Source organism: Hydractinia symbiolongicarpus, chromosome 10, assembly GCF_029227915.1.
Source record: "Hydractinia symbiolongicarpus strain clone_291-10 chromosome 10, HSymV2.1, whole genome shotgun sequence".
In the NCBI taxonomy this organism is placed as follows: domain Eukaryota; kingdom Metazoa; phylum Cnidaria; class Hydrozoa; order Anthoathecata; family Hydractiniidae; genus Hydractinia; species Hydractinia symbiolongicarpus.
The window spans coordinates 14,091,579-14,107,312 of record NC_079884.1 but is presented as its reverse complement, the minus strand read 5'-3'; the positions used below and the strand labels follow the sequence as shown (position 1 = coordinate 14,107,312).

General features: G+C 34.7%; 1 protein-coding gene across 1 annotated transcript; it reads right to left on the bottom strand.

The window, feature by feature from the left end:
• Window positions 1-4,499: 4,499 nt before the first annotated feature.
• On the bottom strand, window positions 4,500-7,750 carry LOC130612291 (carbonic anhydrase 6-like). Its single transcript, XM_057433601.1, has 6 exons — window positions 7,084-7,750; window positions 6,615-6,665; window positions 6,044-6,533; window positions 5,904-5,967; window positions 5,642-5,814; window positions 4,500-5,546 (listed from the first exon to the last, which is right to left on the bottom strand). Exons 1-3 carry the CDS (start codon window positions 7,139-7,141, stop codon window positions 6,046-6,048), a joined length of 597 nt encoding a protein of 198 aa, XP_057289584.1. The 5' UTR covers window positions 7,142-7,750; the 3' UTR covers window positions 4,500-5,546; window positions 5,642-5,814; window positions 5,904-5,967; window positions 6,044-6,045.
• Window positions 7,751-15,734: the final 7,984 nt, after the last annotated feature.

The window sequence follows — 15,734 nt, the reverse complement described above, 5'->3', positions numbered from 1 at the left end:
TATTGACAATAACTTACTATTTAATGACCATATTCAAAATATATGCTCTACGGCGAACTATAAACTCCATGCTCTCCGTAGATTAAGACAATAATTAACACTGAATAATGCTAAAGTCTTAGCCTTTGCATTCATCAAAAGTCAATCAAAAGTTATGCTCCGATAATCTGGATGTTTTTTAGAAAAAAGCCTTATAAAAAAATTGAAAAAATTCATAACAACACACTAAAAGTAGTTTACAACATTGACTTATCATATGGTGATTTACTTGCCACATTAAACGAAATATCTATCCACCGGCTACATTTACGAACACTAACAATTGAAATTTTTAAGTCAATAATGCACCTGAACCCTGAGTTTATGTGGTCATACTTTAATCTTGACTCGAAACACTTAAACTATGAACTTAGAACGGGACGAACGTTAGCTCTCCCTCCTGCCAAATCGACCTATTTTGGTACAAACTCTGTTTTATATAGGTTGCTGGCTATGAAATAAATTGCCGCAAAATCTAAAATTATACTCAACGGTCGAAGAATTTAAAAAGCAACTTGTGTCACAAGGAGTTATCCATTGTAGTTGTTTAATTTGTTTATAATTTAAAATAAAGTTGCAAATAAATATTTATTACAACCTCGTTCACAGGCTCTCTCGCCTTTCTTTACAAGAAAGTATAAATCTTGATCGCCTGGTAACTAGGTTAGTTGGTTTTTATTAATCTAGGCTACCCATTGTAACCAACTTGAAATGAAGAATACATACATACCTACATACATACATAAAAGGTTATTTAGTTTTTGCGTGTTTTCACATGTTAAGGTGAATATTCAATCGCGTTTTCCAGCTATGTATAATTCTTAAACAACCAATTTTAAGATTTTGGCTAGCTATAACGTAGATTTTGAGGAATTGTCCTGCTTATGGCAGCTAGCTAGCCATAGATAGCTTTACTTATTTCTATACTTTTAAATTCCTTATTTAGCTAGGTGTATTGTTATATATTTTTATGTTAAAGTTGTGTCTATCTGGCTAGTTTCTTATCTACCTCTGGCTAAAAAAAACAAAAGTAGCCAAATGTAGTTCGCTTTACTCGATTTACGACATACTGCATACCTGTACCAAAGCGCTCACTTGGTGTTTATCGACAGGCCGCACGTGGTCTACGGAAACACGAATATCAAATACAATATATTTTTATCCACTTTGTTGCGACGGGTAAATATAAAGGACGGCGAACCCGTGGATTCTTCCCAGGCAACGACTATCTCTTTAATAATAGCCGTATTCCGTCTGTCTGTTCGTGCGTCTGTTTGTCTTTTTGTTACGGAAACACGAAATGCGATATATAAAGAACGGGCGACCCTGTGAATTTTTCCACGGGTTTAACGACTAGTATAATATATATTTCTTTAAGTCATTTTTAATTGTAATCGAAAACTAACGTGTGTTACTAAATTCTCCCCGGTACAGATATTCAATATAAGTATGACTTGATAAATTTCCAACCATTTTCTTCACATATTTTTTTTCCAGATACGGTCATGCTTGATAATCCGCCCTTCATCTTCAAGTGTAACTTGAACTTAGGTAGGAATTCGTTATAACCCAATATCTGGCAAAACTTATGTAATATGTAGGGGTAACTAGTTAACTTACGAAGGTCGTTCTTATACTTCTCAAAAGGTCCTCGCATAGCCTTAAACATATTTTGCAACTTAGCCTCCATTTCGTAAGTCATCTGAAGTGGCTGAATATCCGTGAAGGGATTGATAGTCATAACAGAAATTTTTATCATTTGCGATGTCTTCATCCACACAGGCATAGTACGGATCTACGATTAAGCGAAATGGCAAATATCATTTTTTCTACTAATATTCGGGTTAAACTCTTTTTTCATTAAGATATCAAGACCTGGACGAGGCCTATCTAATTTCATATATTTTTTCAGCAGAAAACAACTATCCAAATAATATTTTATTCTCATGTTAGAAATTGCATCGATCTCCTTTTTGATTTGCGTAATTCTGAGACTATGTTCTTTGTGTTTTACAATGTTGGATACCCTATCCTCCAATGTCTGGAGCTCGATTTTTAATGAAGGAATTCGGTCTTCGGCAGTGGAAATTTCTTTGATTTTATCGTTTTGTAATTGCATAATAGTTGGTCCATCTGACAGCATTCCTATATATTTATGATACAATTTCTTTAAATCATTATTCTCGCCAATTTGTACATAATCAGGAGGCAATTCTGTATCTTGCGGTATTAACATAAGCTCTTCTTTCACAAAAGCCCGTTCGGGTCCAACTTGAAGGAAATACATGACACGATTATCAGGTTTCTGTATTACCTCACTTAAACGATAAGTCTTCTTTGACCAGATTCTATCGGTCCCTCTTTTTTTGCAATCAGATTGTTCTTCACCTGGTTGTAGCAAATATCTGTACAGCCGATCTTGTGGTAACTTCTTTTCAGGTGGACAACTCTCTCGTTTAACTAAAGGCACATTTTAATGGATTCTTTAGGTTTAATGTCAATCATCTGCGTCTTTGTGTTTTTTAGTCTATCAATCAGCTTATATAAATGCTTAACCCATGTAGATGATACCTTTTTACTGTCGTTCAGTTCTTGGGCATCTAGTATTTTGAATAAATTTTCAGCAAGTACCTTGTTCAACGCCTCAACAAACACTGTGTGTGTATGCTTATATTTTGTCGTTGTTCTCCTTATCTCTACGTTATGTTTCCCAAACAATTTTGCCACATCTGATTTAAACTCGCCACCATTGTCACACTGAGAAGTGTTTGGAAAAGTTAAAGAAGCAACCTTGTAAATATCATTAATCATTTCAGCAACCTCCTTGGCCTGTTTTGTTCTCAATGGCCTTGCCTTGCTCTTGCAGGGCTTACAATATCATACAATTTCACTTTGGTGAGTTTACAATTTGACTTTGGTGAGTTTCTTCTGATACCTTTTAATTAATGCAGTCGTGATTCCACCAATACCTGCTCCTGTTAAAGAACAAACTGCTAATTTTATACTCACAAGTATACCTATAAAGCAGCTACTGATTTTCTTCCAGCCCCAATGCTTATGTCGTTTGAACCGACATTTATCAACAACATCTACGATTTTATTATGCATTCTTGGTATGAAATTTGTCCTTTAATTTTATCAAGTCCTGAAATTGCTTGTTAATCGTCTCACCGTTAAATTGATCACTCGAATATTCGGGAGCAGTAGGTATCTTTGGGTACATACTCATTATTAGTGGAAGAGAAAAATTTTTTTGTAAAATATATATATATATATAACATGGACATTGACCCGTTTTATATAGATGAACATGGAGATAAACATGGAGATGAACATGGAGATGAACATGGAGATGAACATGGAGATGAACATGGAGATGAACATGGAGATGAACATGGAGATGAGGGGACACCTTTAATACCACATAGTTATACAACACAAATTGACACACATACAGCAGAAGCATCATTGGAAAGGCTTAATTTAAGAGCTTTGGTGGCAAATGTTGAAGGATTATATAAAAGACTATCCCAACATTTAAATCAAAAGCAGCCAGAAGTCATTTACACATACCTGTTTGAAATAAAAGATGGTGACTAATATTTTTAAGGTAGAAGTAAACCATTAACAAGCAATGGAGAACTAAGGTTTGCTGGTGGTATAGCAGAGATATTGACTAAAAAAGGAATACGCAATTTAGGGTTTGATTTACTTAAGAGCAAGCTTTCAGCTCGACAGGAAATTAAGGTTAAGAAAGTAGAGAAAGAGCTACCATCCAGATCAAAGATAAATGAATCAACTGACATTGAACTGGACACAATGATTGAAGAATTAAGTGATAGGACTGAAGATTTGGTTAGGCAATCATTACTTGATTTTGGAACACTTGAGTTTAATGCTCCATTGCCTTTACGTGAACATTTTGGTCTTGATAGAGAGTTAAAAAGTATACGTGGCTCACTAAAAGTTGAAGCTTCAAAAAAAATTCAGTTGGAAAAACATATTGAACAGGAGAATCGAAAATTACAACAGGTAAGGAATGATTCTTCATATACAGACGAACAAAGACAGGAGATAATTGAAAGGATGGAAAGTTTGAAGGATGAACTAAAAGTTAGACATGAATCTATTGATATGTTAAAAGGTAAGCTTAAAAGTCAGGTTGAAAGTATTAAAGAAACCATTGGAAAAGTCATTAACAAAAACAATTTCTATATTGGTTAGGTATTCATATTTGTAAAAAAAATATTTACAGAAGGAGCAGCAGACAGAAGCGAAATTCCCAAACAATTTGATTATGATGGAAAAATAATATATTTTTTCAGCATATCCATCCTTAGTAAGCTGTCGGCAACGTGCAGGTTTTTTATAATCGCACTAAAAATTTTAGTCCCAGGTCGATTAACATAGGCACAATATTCTTATACCGGCACTAACTAACGGTGTAATTTTTGGTGACCTCGAAAGAACATTATTCTCGCTTCCTTGCCTTAGAAGCCTCGACATACCAATATTAAGCGACATTGCCAAAACAAAATTCAAAACTCTCAATCGTTGACTGACAGTACGCAAAAATGCAGTAGACCGGAGAAATCTCTGGAAATAAAAGCGGACATATAGATGGAAAGGGTTAAACATGACCAGTCTACCCTTAAAAAATTCCAAAAGAGGTTTCATAGCAGCTGAGTTAACTAATAGACACTACACTAAGATTAAACATGCTGCATCATTATAGTCTTTTCTGATTTAAGCTTGCAAACTTAATATTCCTTGTAGCCATTAGCTCGGACGTTTTTCGGCCTCGAACACTCTGTCTGCAAAAAAAAAAATGGCGCTTCGACAAATTCTTGAAAAAAATCCATAACTTAAAGATAAGTATCCATTTTTGTCAAGAATTAACTGGAAAACTTCAATGTCAAAACTCTTAACCTTTCTTTGTTTAGAAACCAGACAAACGCTCAACTTGTAAAAGTTTCTTAAATTTTTGATTACTAAAAAAAGTTTTCCAATAAGTTTCTTATAAAATAGTTTCTTATAAAGTGGTTTCTCATATAAATGCTGATAAAGTCTGAACGTGAAGATAAAAACGATTGTATATAAGCCAATATTCATAACGTACTGTTTCATAAAACACAATACAAAGTTAAAATTTGGTTGTGCAACAAAATGTACCGATTAAAAAAAAAATGATAAAATAACAGCCATAGTTTATAAAGAAAAAAATGGAACGATTTTGAAAAAGACCTTAAAAATCGTTTTATTTTTTTCTACACGTGTTAGAAAGTGTTAATAGCGCAATTTAAATGCTAATTAACTTATGGAGTGTCACAATATTTTATTAAAAGGTTTTTGTTTCCAAATCATTTGTAAAACTTCCTGCATTAACATCTGATTTTCTGCGGCATATTAACTCCATACAACTGTCGTCCATTTGTTGCTTGTGTTGGTCGATAATTTCCGTATATCGGTAAGTTCTCGCAATCCAGAACTTTATCAATTGCCTGCAACTAAAACAAAGAAACGAGCTTTAGTAAAACTATTCTTATTTCTGTCGCTTTTGAATAAATCATAATTGAAGTCGCAAAACTAAGCAGATCCTTACGTCTCGAATACTTATGCTGTGCACACGGTGCGTCAAAACAACCCAATCAACGCTTTCAGCGCATGGCGGAGTAGTCAACGAACCACGATAATTGACATATGGAGTACGCCTGAAAGTAACACCTCTTGGTAAAAACTGGATCAAAGGAAAAGCGGGAACTTTTACACTGCTTCCTATAAGTAGAGTTTTATAGATACATCAGATTCTATCTCATCAAGGGAAGTTCTTATGTTCTTCCGTAAGCTTATCAAAGTTAAAGTACCTGGATGAATTAACTTTCCAGCATAACGGGATAGCTCAGAGAGGACAGGAGATGACCTGTGTGGCTAAAAAGAAAAGATTACGACACTCAGCCTCACTCAGTTTTATTATTTTTAACTCTTGTCTAAAAGAAAGTCTTACCTTTAAATTAACAAACGTGCCCACGACCAGCAAACCGTCACTGTGTAGCAAGACGTCAGAAGAATCGTACTTTGTATTTCGATGGACAATATGTATCTAAAAGCAATAGATGGAAATAATAACAAATAACTCAAATTTAGATCTCGGTAACTTAACAATAAACGCACCTCAGCCTGAGAGTAACGTCCATTTATTGAATGCTCGGATCCTTTTATATCTAGCGAACCAAAGTGGATATGTGCTTGCATTGGTACAAATGTATCTGGACCTTTTTTCAGATAATAACAGGTGTTTTCTGGAAGCTTGAAAATCAACGTGTGTCCATTGTTGCTTAAGGTATAAGTTTCTCCAGCTGCAGGATGCGTGTAGTAGTTGTCAAACCAAATTACGTTGTCGCGATTGGGAGGTGATAATTGTTTTAGATCAATGTTAATTGGTGATTGGAGGCTTCTACTACATGAAGGATGAGTTTTTGACCAGTCTGTCGGTCCTAAAGTGCGATACCTGTTTAAGTATTGCAATTGTATGATAACGCATTTGCAATCTATTATTCAATACAATAATGTCTTACCATTCATTTTCTTTCCTCTATAATCCCAATCAGCTTCGCAAACCTCACTAGCTAGAGCCCATATATAAAAAAAAGCATACGAAAATTAGCTAAAAAATTCACGTTGAATGTAGTAATTTATTGATAAAATTGCAGCTTTCAAGTTATATTACGGTGTGTTTGATATATATCTTGACTGTATAGTGCGGGAACTTTTACCTGCGACGTTTCCGCCAGGTGCAACTTCTGAAAAACCAGCTTGAAACAAGAGAAGCAGAATAAGTCCATGAAGCTGTTCTGTCTATATTCTCAATATTATTAAACTAAACCGGGTTTACCGGTCCTCAGATTTTCATTCGTCGTATATATCCCGGCATGGCCATTTCGTACATAAAGTAGTAATTCGGCTACCATTTTTAAGCACACATAGATAGAGCTTTTATCTTATTAAATTGAAAAGGTAAATACATTAACTTCGTCGAATACTTACATTCTGCACGAACAAAACATGCAAACAATATCACGACCAGCTTCATGTTTTTACACATGGCTTCCTCCTGTGTCTTTCACTCTGTACTCGACAGTGAAATGAGCTAACAGGGCGTTTATGCACCATAAATATTGAAAACTTAGACATGCGCAGTAACTCGCCGAAAGATAATTAGCATGGAATTAATTACACATGGTTCATGCTTAATTAGGTTCTTTGTATACTAGATATTTTTTTTCCTGCTTTTTTTAATCTAATTTTGTGTCAATTACTATATTTTCCAAGCTTAGCACACTGGCATTTATACCTTCCTCCCTCTTGACACGAATTAAAAAGCACAGGATTGTTACGGTTTAGAAATTCAGCACATCATGTTCGTCAGAACCTTGCAATCTCTTTAATAATAGCCGTCGTCTGTCTGTGTGTCCGCGAAAGCGACGTCCCGTAACGGAAACACGAAATTTTTAAAATGTGCACGAATATCAAATGCGATATATTTTTATCCACTTTGTTGCGACGGGTAAATTTAAAGGACAAGCAAACGCGACGGGCGACCCCGTGGATTTTTCTACGGGTTAACGATTAGTTTTATTATCATCTCTTTAATTTACTAGTATATAGTTGCAACTTCTTGCCACCCTTGTTACCATGATACAGCAGTTGTTCTTTCAAAGCTGATACATATGCACCCCTTATTTTCCAAAGCGATGATTAGCCCCAACACCAACCTTGACCCCAGGGCTGGTTTTCTTTTTATAAACTCTGAGATCGAGGTTGCACCAACACCCAAAGTGCACAATGAAAGGATACTCAATGCGTTTTATCTGATCACGTGTGCACATTCCACCTCCGCAAGCTTCTATGCTATGTTTAAATCTGGAAGTTACATGCACATTCGACTTCGTTTCTAGTGGATTTTTTCAAGAGCAGCAAACAGTCTATAACTATTAGATCCGGAAAGAATAACAAAATATTTCCAGTTAAGTTTTTTAAAGAATTATTTTATACAGTATTATATACAGTGATATACGGCTGAATTTCTTGCTACATTCTACCTCACTATAAATTGGATTAAATTATACTGTTTTGCATGCACAATTGATACTTTCAAAATGTTTAAAATGCAGTCTGTGAAGCATTTACTGGTTGTAGCGCATGAGAAGGACTTTTCCTTTCATCATTTACAAGTACGTCCTTTATATTTCCAGTTAGGATCTCCATTAAATTTGTCCTTTTTTGACTCTAAAAATATATATAATTGATCAAATAAGCAATCCAAAAATGAAGTTATAGTTTAAGGATTAACCAGTCACATGCGGGTAAAACAGACAAAAATCATTTGTCAACAACTATATAATGGGTCTATTCAAAAATGCGTATATACTATAAATCGTCAATCTTACACTCCATTGTATGTTTTGCTTTCGACTTAACCCTTTCACGAGTTACAGATCCCCGAAAAATCAACTTGATGACTATTAATTATAACACGTTACTTGAAAAAAGGATAATTGGTAACTGTGGCAGGTCTAAGGTGTTAAAGTTGAAATAACCACGCACTTTTTGCAGAAAAGATACCTAAAAATCCGCAATAATTTTTTAAAGCGTATATAGATATGTAAGCCCTTCGAAGACCTTTAGACTACCTCTCCGCCTCCTTTTTCTTTGAGCATGGACGTTTGTTATGGTAGGTGGTTGGTTTTGCAAAGAACGCCAGGAGCAGCTGTAGAATTTGTGTAGAAAAAATCTTGGTTATCATATCAAAGCTGCAAACGCAAATACGCACTCCTAGCTACACACAAAGAATTAGAATTTTCAAGTGGACTCAGTGAGTAAGTGCGTAACTGTGTTGCAGTTTATATTTTATTACATTTTTTTGTGTACATTTTCTGAAGTTTAGCCGAACGTCAATCGGACGTTTGGAAAAATGCGAGTGCTCTCTCTTTCCCAAATCCAAACTTACATTCTTTTTGCACAGGGGTCATTCCATGCCAAATGAACCAAAATCAAGGGACTTTCCAAGTCGACCCTCACAGATTTTCTTGAAATTTTTACCACAAGTTTATATCAATAAGATATGGAAATTCTGAATTTTTTATCTTCCTACCTTGAGTGGTACCCAGGATATGACCTTTAGAAATTTTCCCCATTCTGGCTATTTCTTAATATTAACAAAATCCTCTGTTTTCAGCATGCCATAATTTCATGTATGGACACCCAATGTCTCTGAAAGTCTGTAATATCATAGTATTCCATTCAAATTTTTTAAAGAAACCAAAACTGATATTAGAAAATTTTTAGAATTTCGCCATTATGGATCAGAAAATGCTTGAAAATGCTTTTAGATGTTTTTTTTTAGTATTTTGATGCTCCAGTAACTCAAATATCAAGGTGAGATAAGGTCCATACTCATTTTTCTTTAAGAACAAATACTTTTCCATCATTTAATCTAAATTGAATCATTTTATTTTGATGGGGTTTCAAAATATGACCTTCCGAAGTACCACCCACACAGAATTTCCTAAATTTTCACAAAATTCCAGGTGAAAAAAAGCAGCGCGGGAAAAATTTTCTGGCTATGAAAATTTCGGCAGTTAATCTTCAAAGTATTCATCAGCACTTAAAAGAAAAAATATCTTGGGATTCTGAGTGCTTGTATACATAACCTTACATTTAAATATAGTTGATTTTCGAAAAAAATGCATGCAAGTAATTTTTTGAGGATTTTGATGCCTTGTTTACCCCATTATCAAAGTGTGAAAAGGTCTATACCATTTTTTCCTTTTAAAACTAATAATTTTCCATCATTTAACTTAAACTTAATCATTTTATTTTTATGGGGTTTCAAAATATGACCTTCCAAAGTATTGCCTGGATAGAATTTCCAAAATTTTTACAAAATTTGGGAGGAAAAAAAGTACTGCAAGAAATAATTTTCAGTTTGGAAAATTTAATAAGATAATCTTCACAATATTATTATGGACTGGAAAGAAAAAAATCTTGGGACTTTGTATATTTTTATACATATCTGTGTTTTCAAATGTGGTGAATTTTTTTTTTAAAAAAAATTTGTGTGCAATAATTTTTTTGTGATTTTTATGCCTCTGCAACCGAAATTGTTATGATGAATAATGTTCATGCTTAATTTTTATCTTTAAACCTATGGTTTACTAGCACTAAATTAAACCACAGCCATTATGCCATTATATATCAATGATGTTTCAAATTATGACCATCCAAAGTAGCAACCACATAAAATCTGTAAAACATGTACTTCTGGGTAATAATATTAAAAATAGCACAACTTTTTAGATTTTGATGGCTATTATTTCAATGAAAAATGTTGATAAGCTCTCCACTTACTGAATTTTTGTTAAGTAAACCAAATAGTTTGTTCATTGTAATCATAAAATTTTAAGCATCTTATAATTGATGAGATTTCAAATTATGACCTTTTTAAAATATAGATTAAACAATGAAAGTTTCCTTTGGTAAATCTCTGTAAATATTATGATAAAGTTCTAATTGAGTAACTACTTGGCACAATACCTGTCTGGGGATTAAATTGTTTTACTTTCTCTTTCAATGGACCCTACTGGGAATATAAACTATTTTTGGAAAATTGAAAATCTATTGAAAATCCCCTCAAAATCTCCTCATGAAGTCTATAAGTCTATAAATATCATAAAATCCATATATATCATAAGATAGTTCTTATTAAGTAACTAGTTGACACAATACCTGTCTGGGGATTAAATTATTCCATCTTGTGATTCCAATGGACCATCCTGGTCAACAAAAAAATCTTTTTATTCACGCCTGGCGGACTAAGAGCCGCCCCTTATGGGGCGGCAATTATTTTGTCTGTGTGTCCGGGAGAGCCGCGTCCCGTACCAAATGCGATATATTTCTTTTTTACTTTTTTAATACCAAATGCGATATATTTTTATCGACTTTGTTTTGACCAAAAAGAATCCAAGATCTTCGCGAAGGCCATTTTGATTTTGATAATGGTCGTGTGAGAGGTTTGTAGGCCACGTACAGATCTTAACGCACCAGTTTTAGGATGTTTGGCTAGGAACGAAGATTAGCTAGCTAGCTAGAGCCTCACTTATTGCTATTCTGTTTGGTATAAGAGCTTTTTATCCTAGCCAACATTTTTATTTTTATGTTGAGGATGTGGCTATTTAGCCAGCTCCTTAAAAAGTGAAAGTATAAAAATGCAGTTTGGCTACAACAATATTCTTAAGCAATAATTTCTATGCTAAATGGATTTAGGTAATAAAAATAATTAAAAACAGAGTAAAAACCGTTGTTACCCTGCCATGGCAACAACAGTCAGTCAATATTATTTTATATTGCGGAATAAAAGTTCCTGTGAAAGTAAAAAGATTAATTGTGACACCGGGCTGACCGCTTAGTGCAGTTAAATGGTGTTGCACAGGCGCATAGGGATAATACCCTGTTGAAAAAACTTTATCACAGATTCTGTTTAAATAAAAACAAACAGGAAACAGTCCATTGTTAAAACTGGGCTCAGCAGTTAGTCCGGGTAAACCGTGTTGCACAACTGTACCGGCGTGATTACCAAGAAAGTTTAAAAATTAATTGTCTCAGTTGGCTGACCCCTTGGTACGTGTGAACAACGTTGCAGAAAAAAAATCTGTTGTACAGTTAAACATAGTTGAACAGGCATATAGGCGTAATACCCTTTTCCAAAAAAACTTCATTGCACTATGGCTTAAATAAAAACACAGGCAACAGCCTGTTGTTACTTGTCCTGTTAAAACAATTGCTCAACCATTTTATTTGCAGAAAAGTGTCCAGGAAAATAATAAAAGATGGAGTTATAAATGGAGTTAGGTAGCTACAGGTAGCTACCAACACTATAATGGTGTATGCGCTTTACTTGATTTACGATATATATACTGTATACCAATACTAAAGCGCTTCACCTGATCGTGTGCAACAGTTTACGACTACTATTAATTGTTCCACCAGTGTGTTCAAAGCTGTTTGCCTGTACTAGGCGTTCAACCTGGTTGCACAAATAATTTTGAATTTACGGCGAAACTTATTCTGCAAGATAAAATAATATTGACCGATTGTTTTTGGTATGATGGAGTAAAAACGGTTTGTAGAACTCTGTTTTTATTTCAGCTATTGTTGCGGGAAAGTTATTTTTTAAAAAATATGTTGCAGTCGCGACACTGCAATGGTGTATGCGCTGCACTTGATTTACGACTGTAGTGTTCTAATACCTAGCTGACTAAGATGAACCTAGATTAGTCTGACCGATTAACTATGTGACACACACGAATTCTTGTATCAAAATATATCGCCATATTTATATTTCGTCTCCACGTTCTATCTCCCTACAATTCTCACGGTCGCCGATTCTATGCAAATACTACAACAACATACCGCATACCTGTACTAAAGCGCTCCACCTGATTGTGTGACACACTTTACGGCTCTTATGAAGCGCTCCACAGTGTGTTCAACGCCGGGTCATACCTTGACTTGTGGCTTACCTCGCCGTTTCGACGCCGGATTTCCCGGCTAGTCATGATGTTCACGTGTTTTCCGATAACAAACAAGATGTTGACATGTTATCTCAAAAAAACAGGACGTTTACATGTTAGCTGACGAAAAACTTCTTGTTTGCAAATTGTCTGTACTTGAACAAGATGTTTTGAAGTTGTCGAATAAGAAACCAGATGTATTGTATGTTATCTGTACTCATACATGACGTTCTTCTGTTTCGAAGCTACTTTTAAAATCGCACACTTCTACCGAATTTTCTTTACATATGTGGACAAACGTTTTGCTGTTTCTGACTACACGATAGCAACTTTTTGAATAAAGTTTTCTAACGATCAGTCTCCTTTCGTCAAATAACTTAAGGAAAAAGAAAGAAACTCAAGAAAAAAAATGAAATAAAAGTTTTTTTTTTAGAACATTCTTTTTATAGTAACAATCTTGCCATAAAAAAGGATTTACCAAACTTCACTTTATTTTTAAAAATATAAACTAAAATACAACAAACTTTTAGTCGCAAAACGAGGATGCAAAAAATGTGCCGTGTGTGGATGTTCAGTGTGCTAGGCATGTACACAAACGCGTTAGACTAGTGCACACTGAACATCCACACACGGCACATTTTTTTCCTTTAAAATTTGCGATTCAACGTTTGTTGGTTGCTCATGTATGCACTAGTCTAGTTTGACGTGTTTGTGGATGGAGCTAGCTAATAGGCGGTACGCGTTTGTGTACATGCCTACATTATTCGGTATTTATGGTACTCCTCCTGTTTCAGAACGGAATCGGTGAACGTCCAAATTGCTAAAGATATAGTTACTATGGAAGGTTAAATATCTACCAACGGCCAAGATGGTCGGGCGATATTCATGTACGAATACCTCAATTAAATGGTACCTTCTCTAAAATTAATCGGCAAAAGAGTAAACCGAGTATGAGAATATGGACTTGGCATGAAATGAATCCTTGTTCAATATTGTTTTTCTGAAGAGTAGCGGGTTTAAGTTTATATCACGTTTTTCGTCAATAAGGTTACAATCCTAGAGACTTCGATATCTTTAACATTTCTTCTTTCAGGTCTTGTATGTAACTGTTTTTACTTTTTTCTGAAGCCCATCTTCGTGCTTGTCAATAAAGTCGTCCTTCGACAGCATTGGAAGATGCTACAGGAGCTCCTTCAGAGCGAAAAATGTGCCTTTCAAAGTTCATGTGACTCAAGTTAACTTCTCCATAAATATTTTGCGTGCTCGTGTGTAGCCGATGCCAAGTGTTTTTCGAAACTTGGACCCTTTTTTGTGCTAAATAATCGTGGAATAAAGAAGCAAGAGATGTCAGCTTTAATGTCCAGTTGGCAAACAGAGACAAAAGGATTCAAGTAACTCTACAGTACAGTATTTAGACTTTAATTGGGAAATGTGAACAACGTTTTCCCTTTTTTGTTGATCGCACTTTGACTTTCTAATACTAATTTTTAGATGAGAAGCTTCAAGGGCCATATCTCCTAAGCGTAGAGTTAAAATTTCCTAAATTCTGAAAAACCCAGCAAAACCGAGAAAGCACATGACTAAAAAACGCATGTCAGAAATATTTGGAATTTTTGAAGTACTTATCGAAAAACATCTTAAGCACTTCGGGAGAAATAGGATCCTTAGGTTTCTTTCTTTCATTCGTGGAAGCAGTAAGTCTTAAACAACCTTCAAAAGCTAATTGAACGAACGGATGAAGTTGGTGACCTGTGTCCTGTAATGTTATGTCCCCAACGTATGCCGTAAAATGCAAACGTCAGTGCGCCTTTTGTTTGTGGGTTTGCAAAATATAATTAAAAAATAGTGCAACAAAAAATGGTTTTCCTGGCCTACTATGAGCTTCCTTATTATCTTTGCACCACCTTAACCACCGCTTCCAACCAGTGTGATATTTGCTGTTAGTTGAAGATGCCAAGCCTGATTCAATAACATTCGGAGGAGAAGATGCCAATGCTAATAACTCCTTGCTTTTCAAAGTTCGGCTTTCTGACCAAATCACGACGGTTAGTAGGTTATCTATCAAATTTAATAACCATAAAGATAATGGAGTTGTCGCTATACAACTACCTCAAAAGACATTTAATTCGTTTTATAACAGCAGTTAGCACTAAGGTTTTCCTTCTAGGGAATAGACCTATTTCAATATCGTCTTTTCATGATTAGCCGTGGTGGCAAAAAATCAAAACATTGCATGAAAACGAGGTTAGTTTAGATAAAATTCAGGACGCCAAGTTGTTTACTAGCTGTCCTGACCTTAGTTTGAATATATAACATGATGAAGACCAATATTCAGTCTAATACCACCAACCCAACATGCTTAGGATAGCCTCGGAGGAGGGGGATAGCCAAGTCATAATGTTATTTACAGATGTTTCAAAAAATTTAAAATCCAAACCAAAGTCAATGGCTAGCTAAACACTAGAAAATAAAATATAAACCAGTAATTTTAATAAGCCCAATAGGTATATAATAAGTGCCATGTTCTATTTTTTTTTTTTTTTTACCAAAAGTTCATAGTTTGCCCATTTGACAAGTTAATTTGAGAAATAATAAAGGTAAACAAACTATATGTGCATCACTTCGCTGGAAAATTACATGTCTATTCTGGCTGTTTATTTTGCGGAATGGAAATGCGCAGAAGCCAATAGGTGCAAAAAATATTTCCCGAAATATGTGAAAATCTTTTTCAAAATGGTGAAAATCTTCTTCAAAATGGTGAAAATCTTTTTCAAAAAGGTGAAAATCTTTTCTAAAAAAGAAAAAAAATCTTTTTCGAAATGGTAAAAATGTTTCCCGAAAATATTTCTCAAAATACATGACCCTAACCTCGTTTCCAGGGTATTTTATATCTTGTATCGACCACAAGAACACAGCGAAAGGCTATGACCGCAATGCGTAAAAAAGCTTGGTAACAAGGTACAAGACCTTATCTCTTTTAATACCCAGAAAATACAACCGAATTGATATTTGGTAGATGAAATAGCTATTTTAGCAAAATTACAGAGTTCGAGACTTGCCCCTTTTTACCCAGTGCACACAGCCCTAATCAATCAGAATACAGAGTTTCAAAATAAACGACCGCTT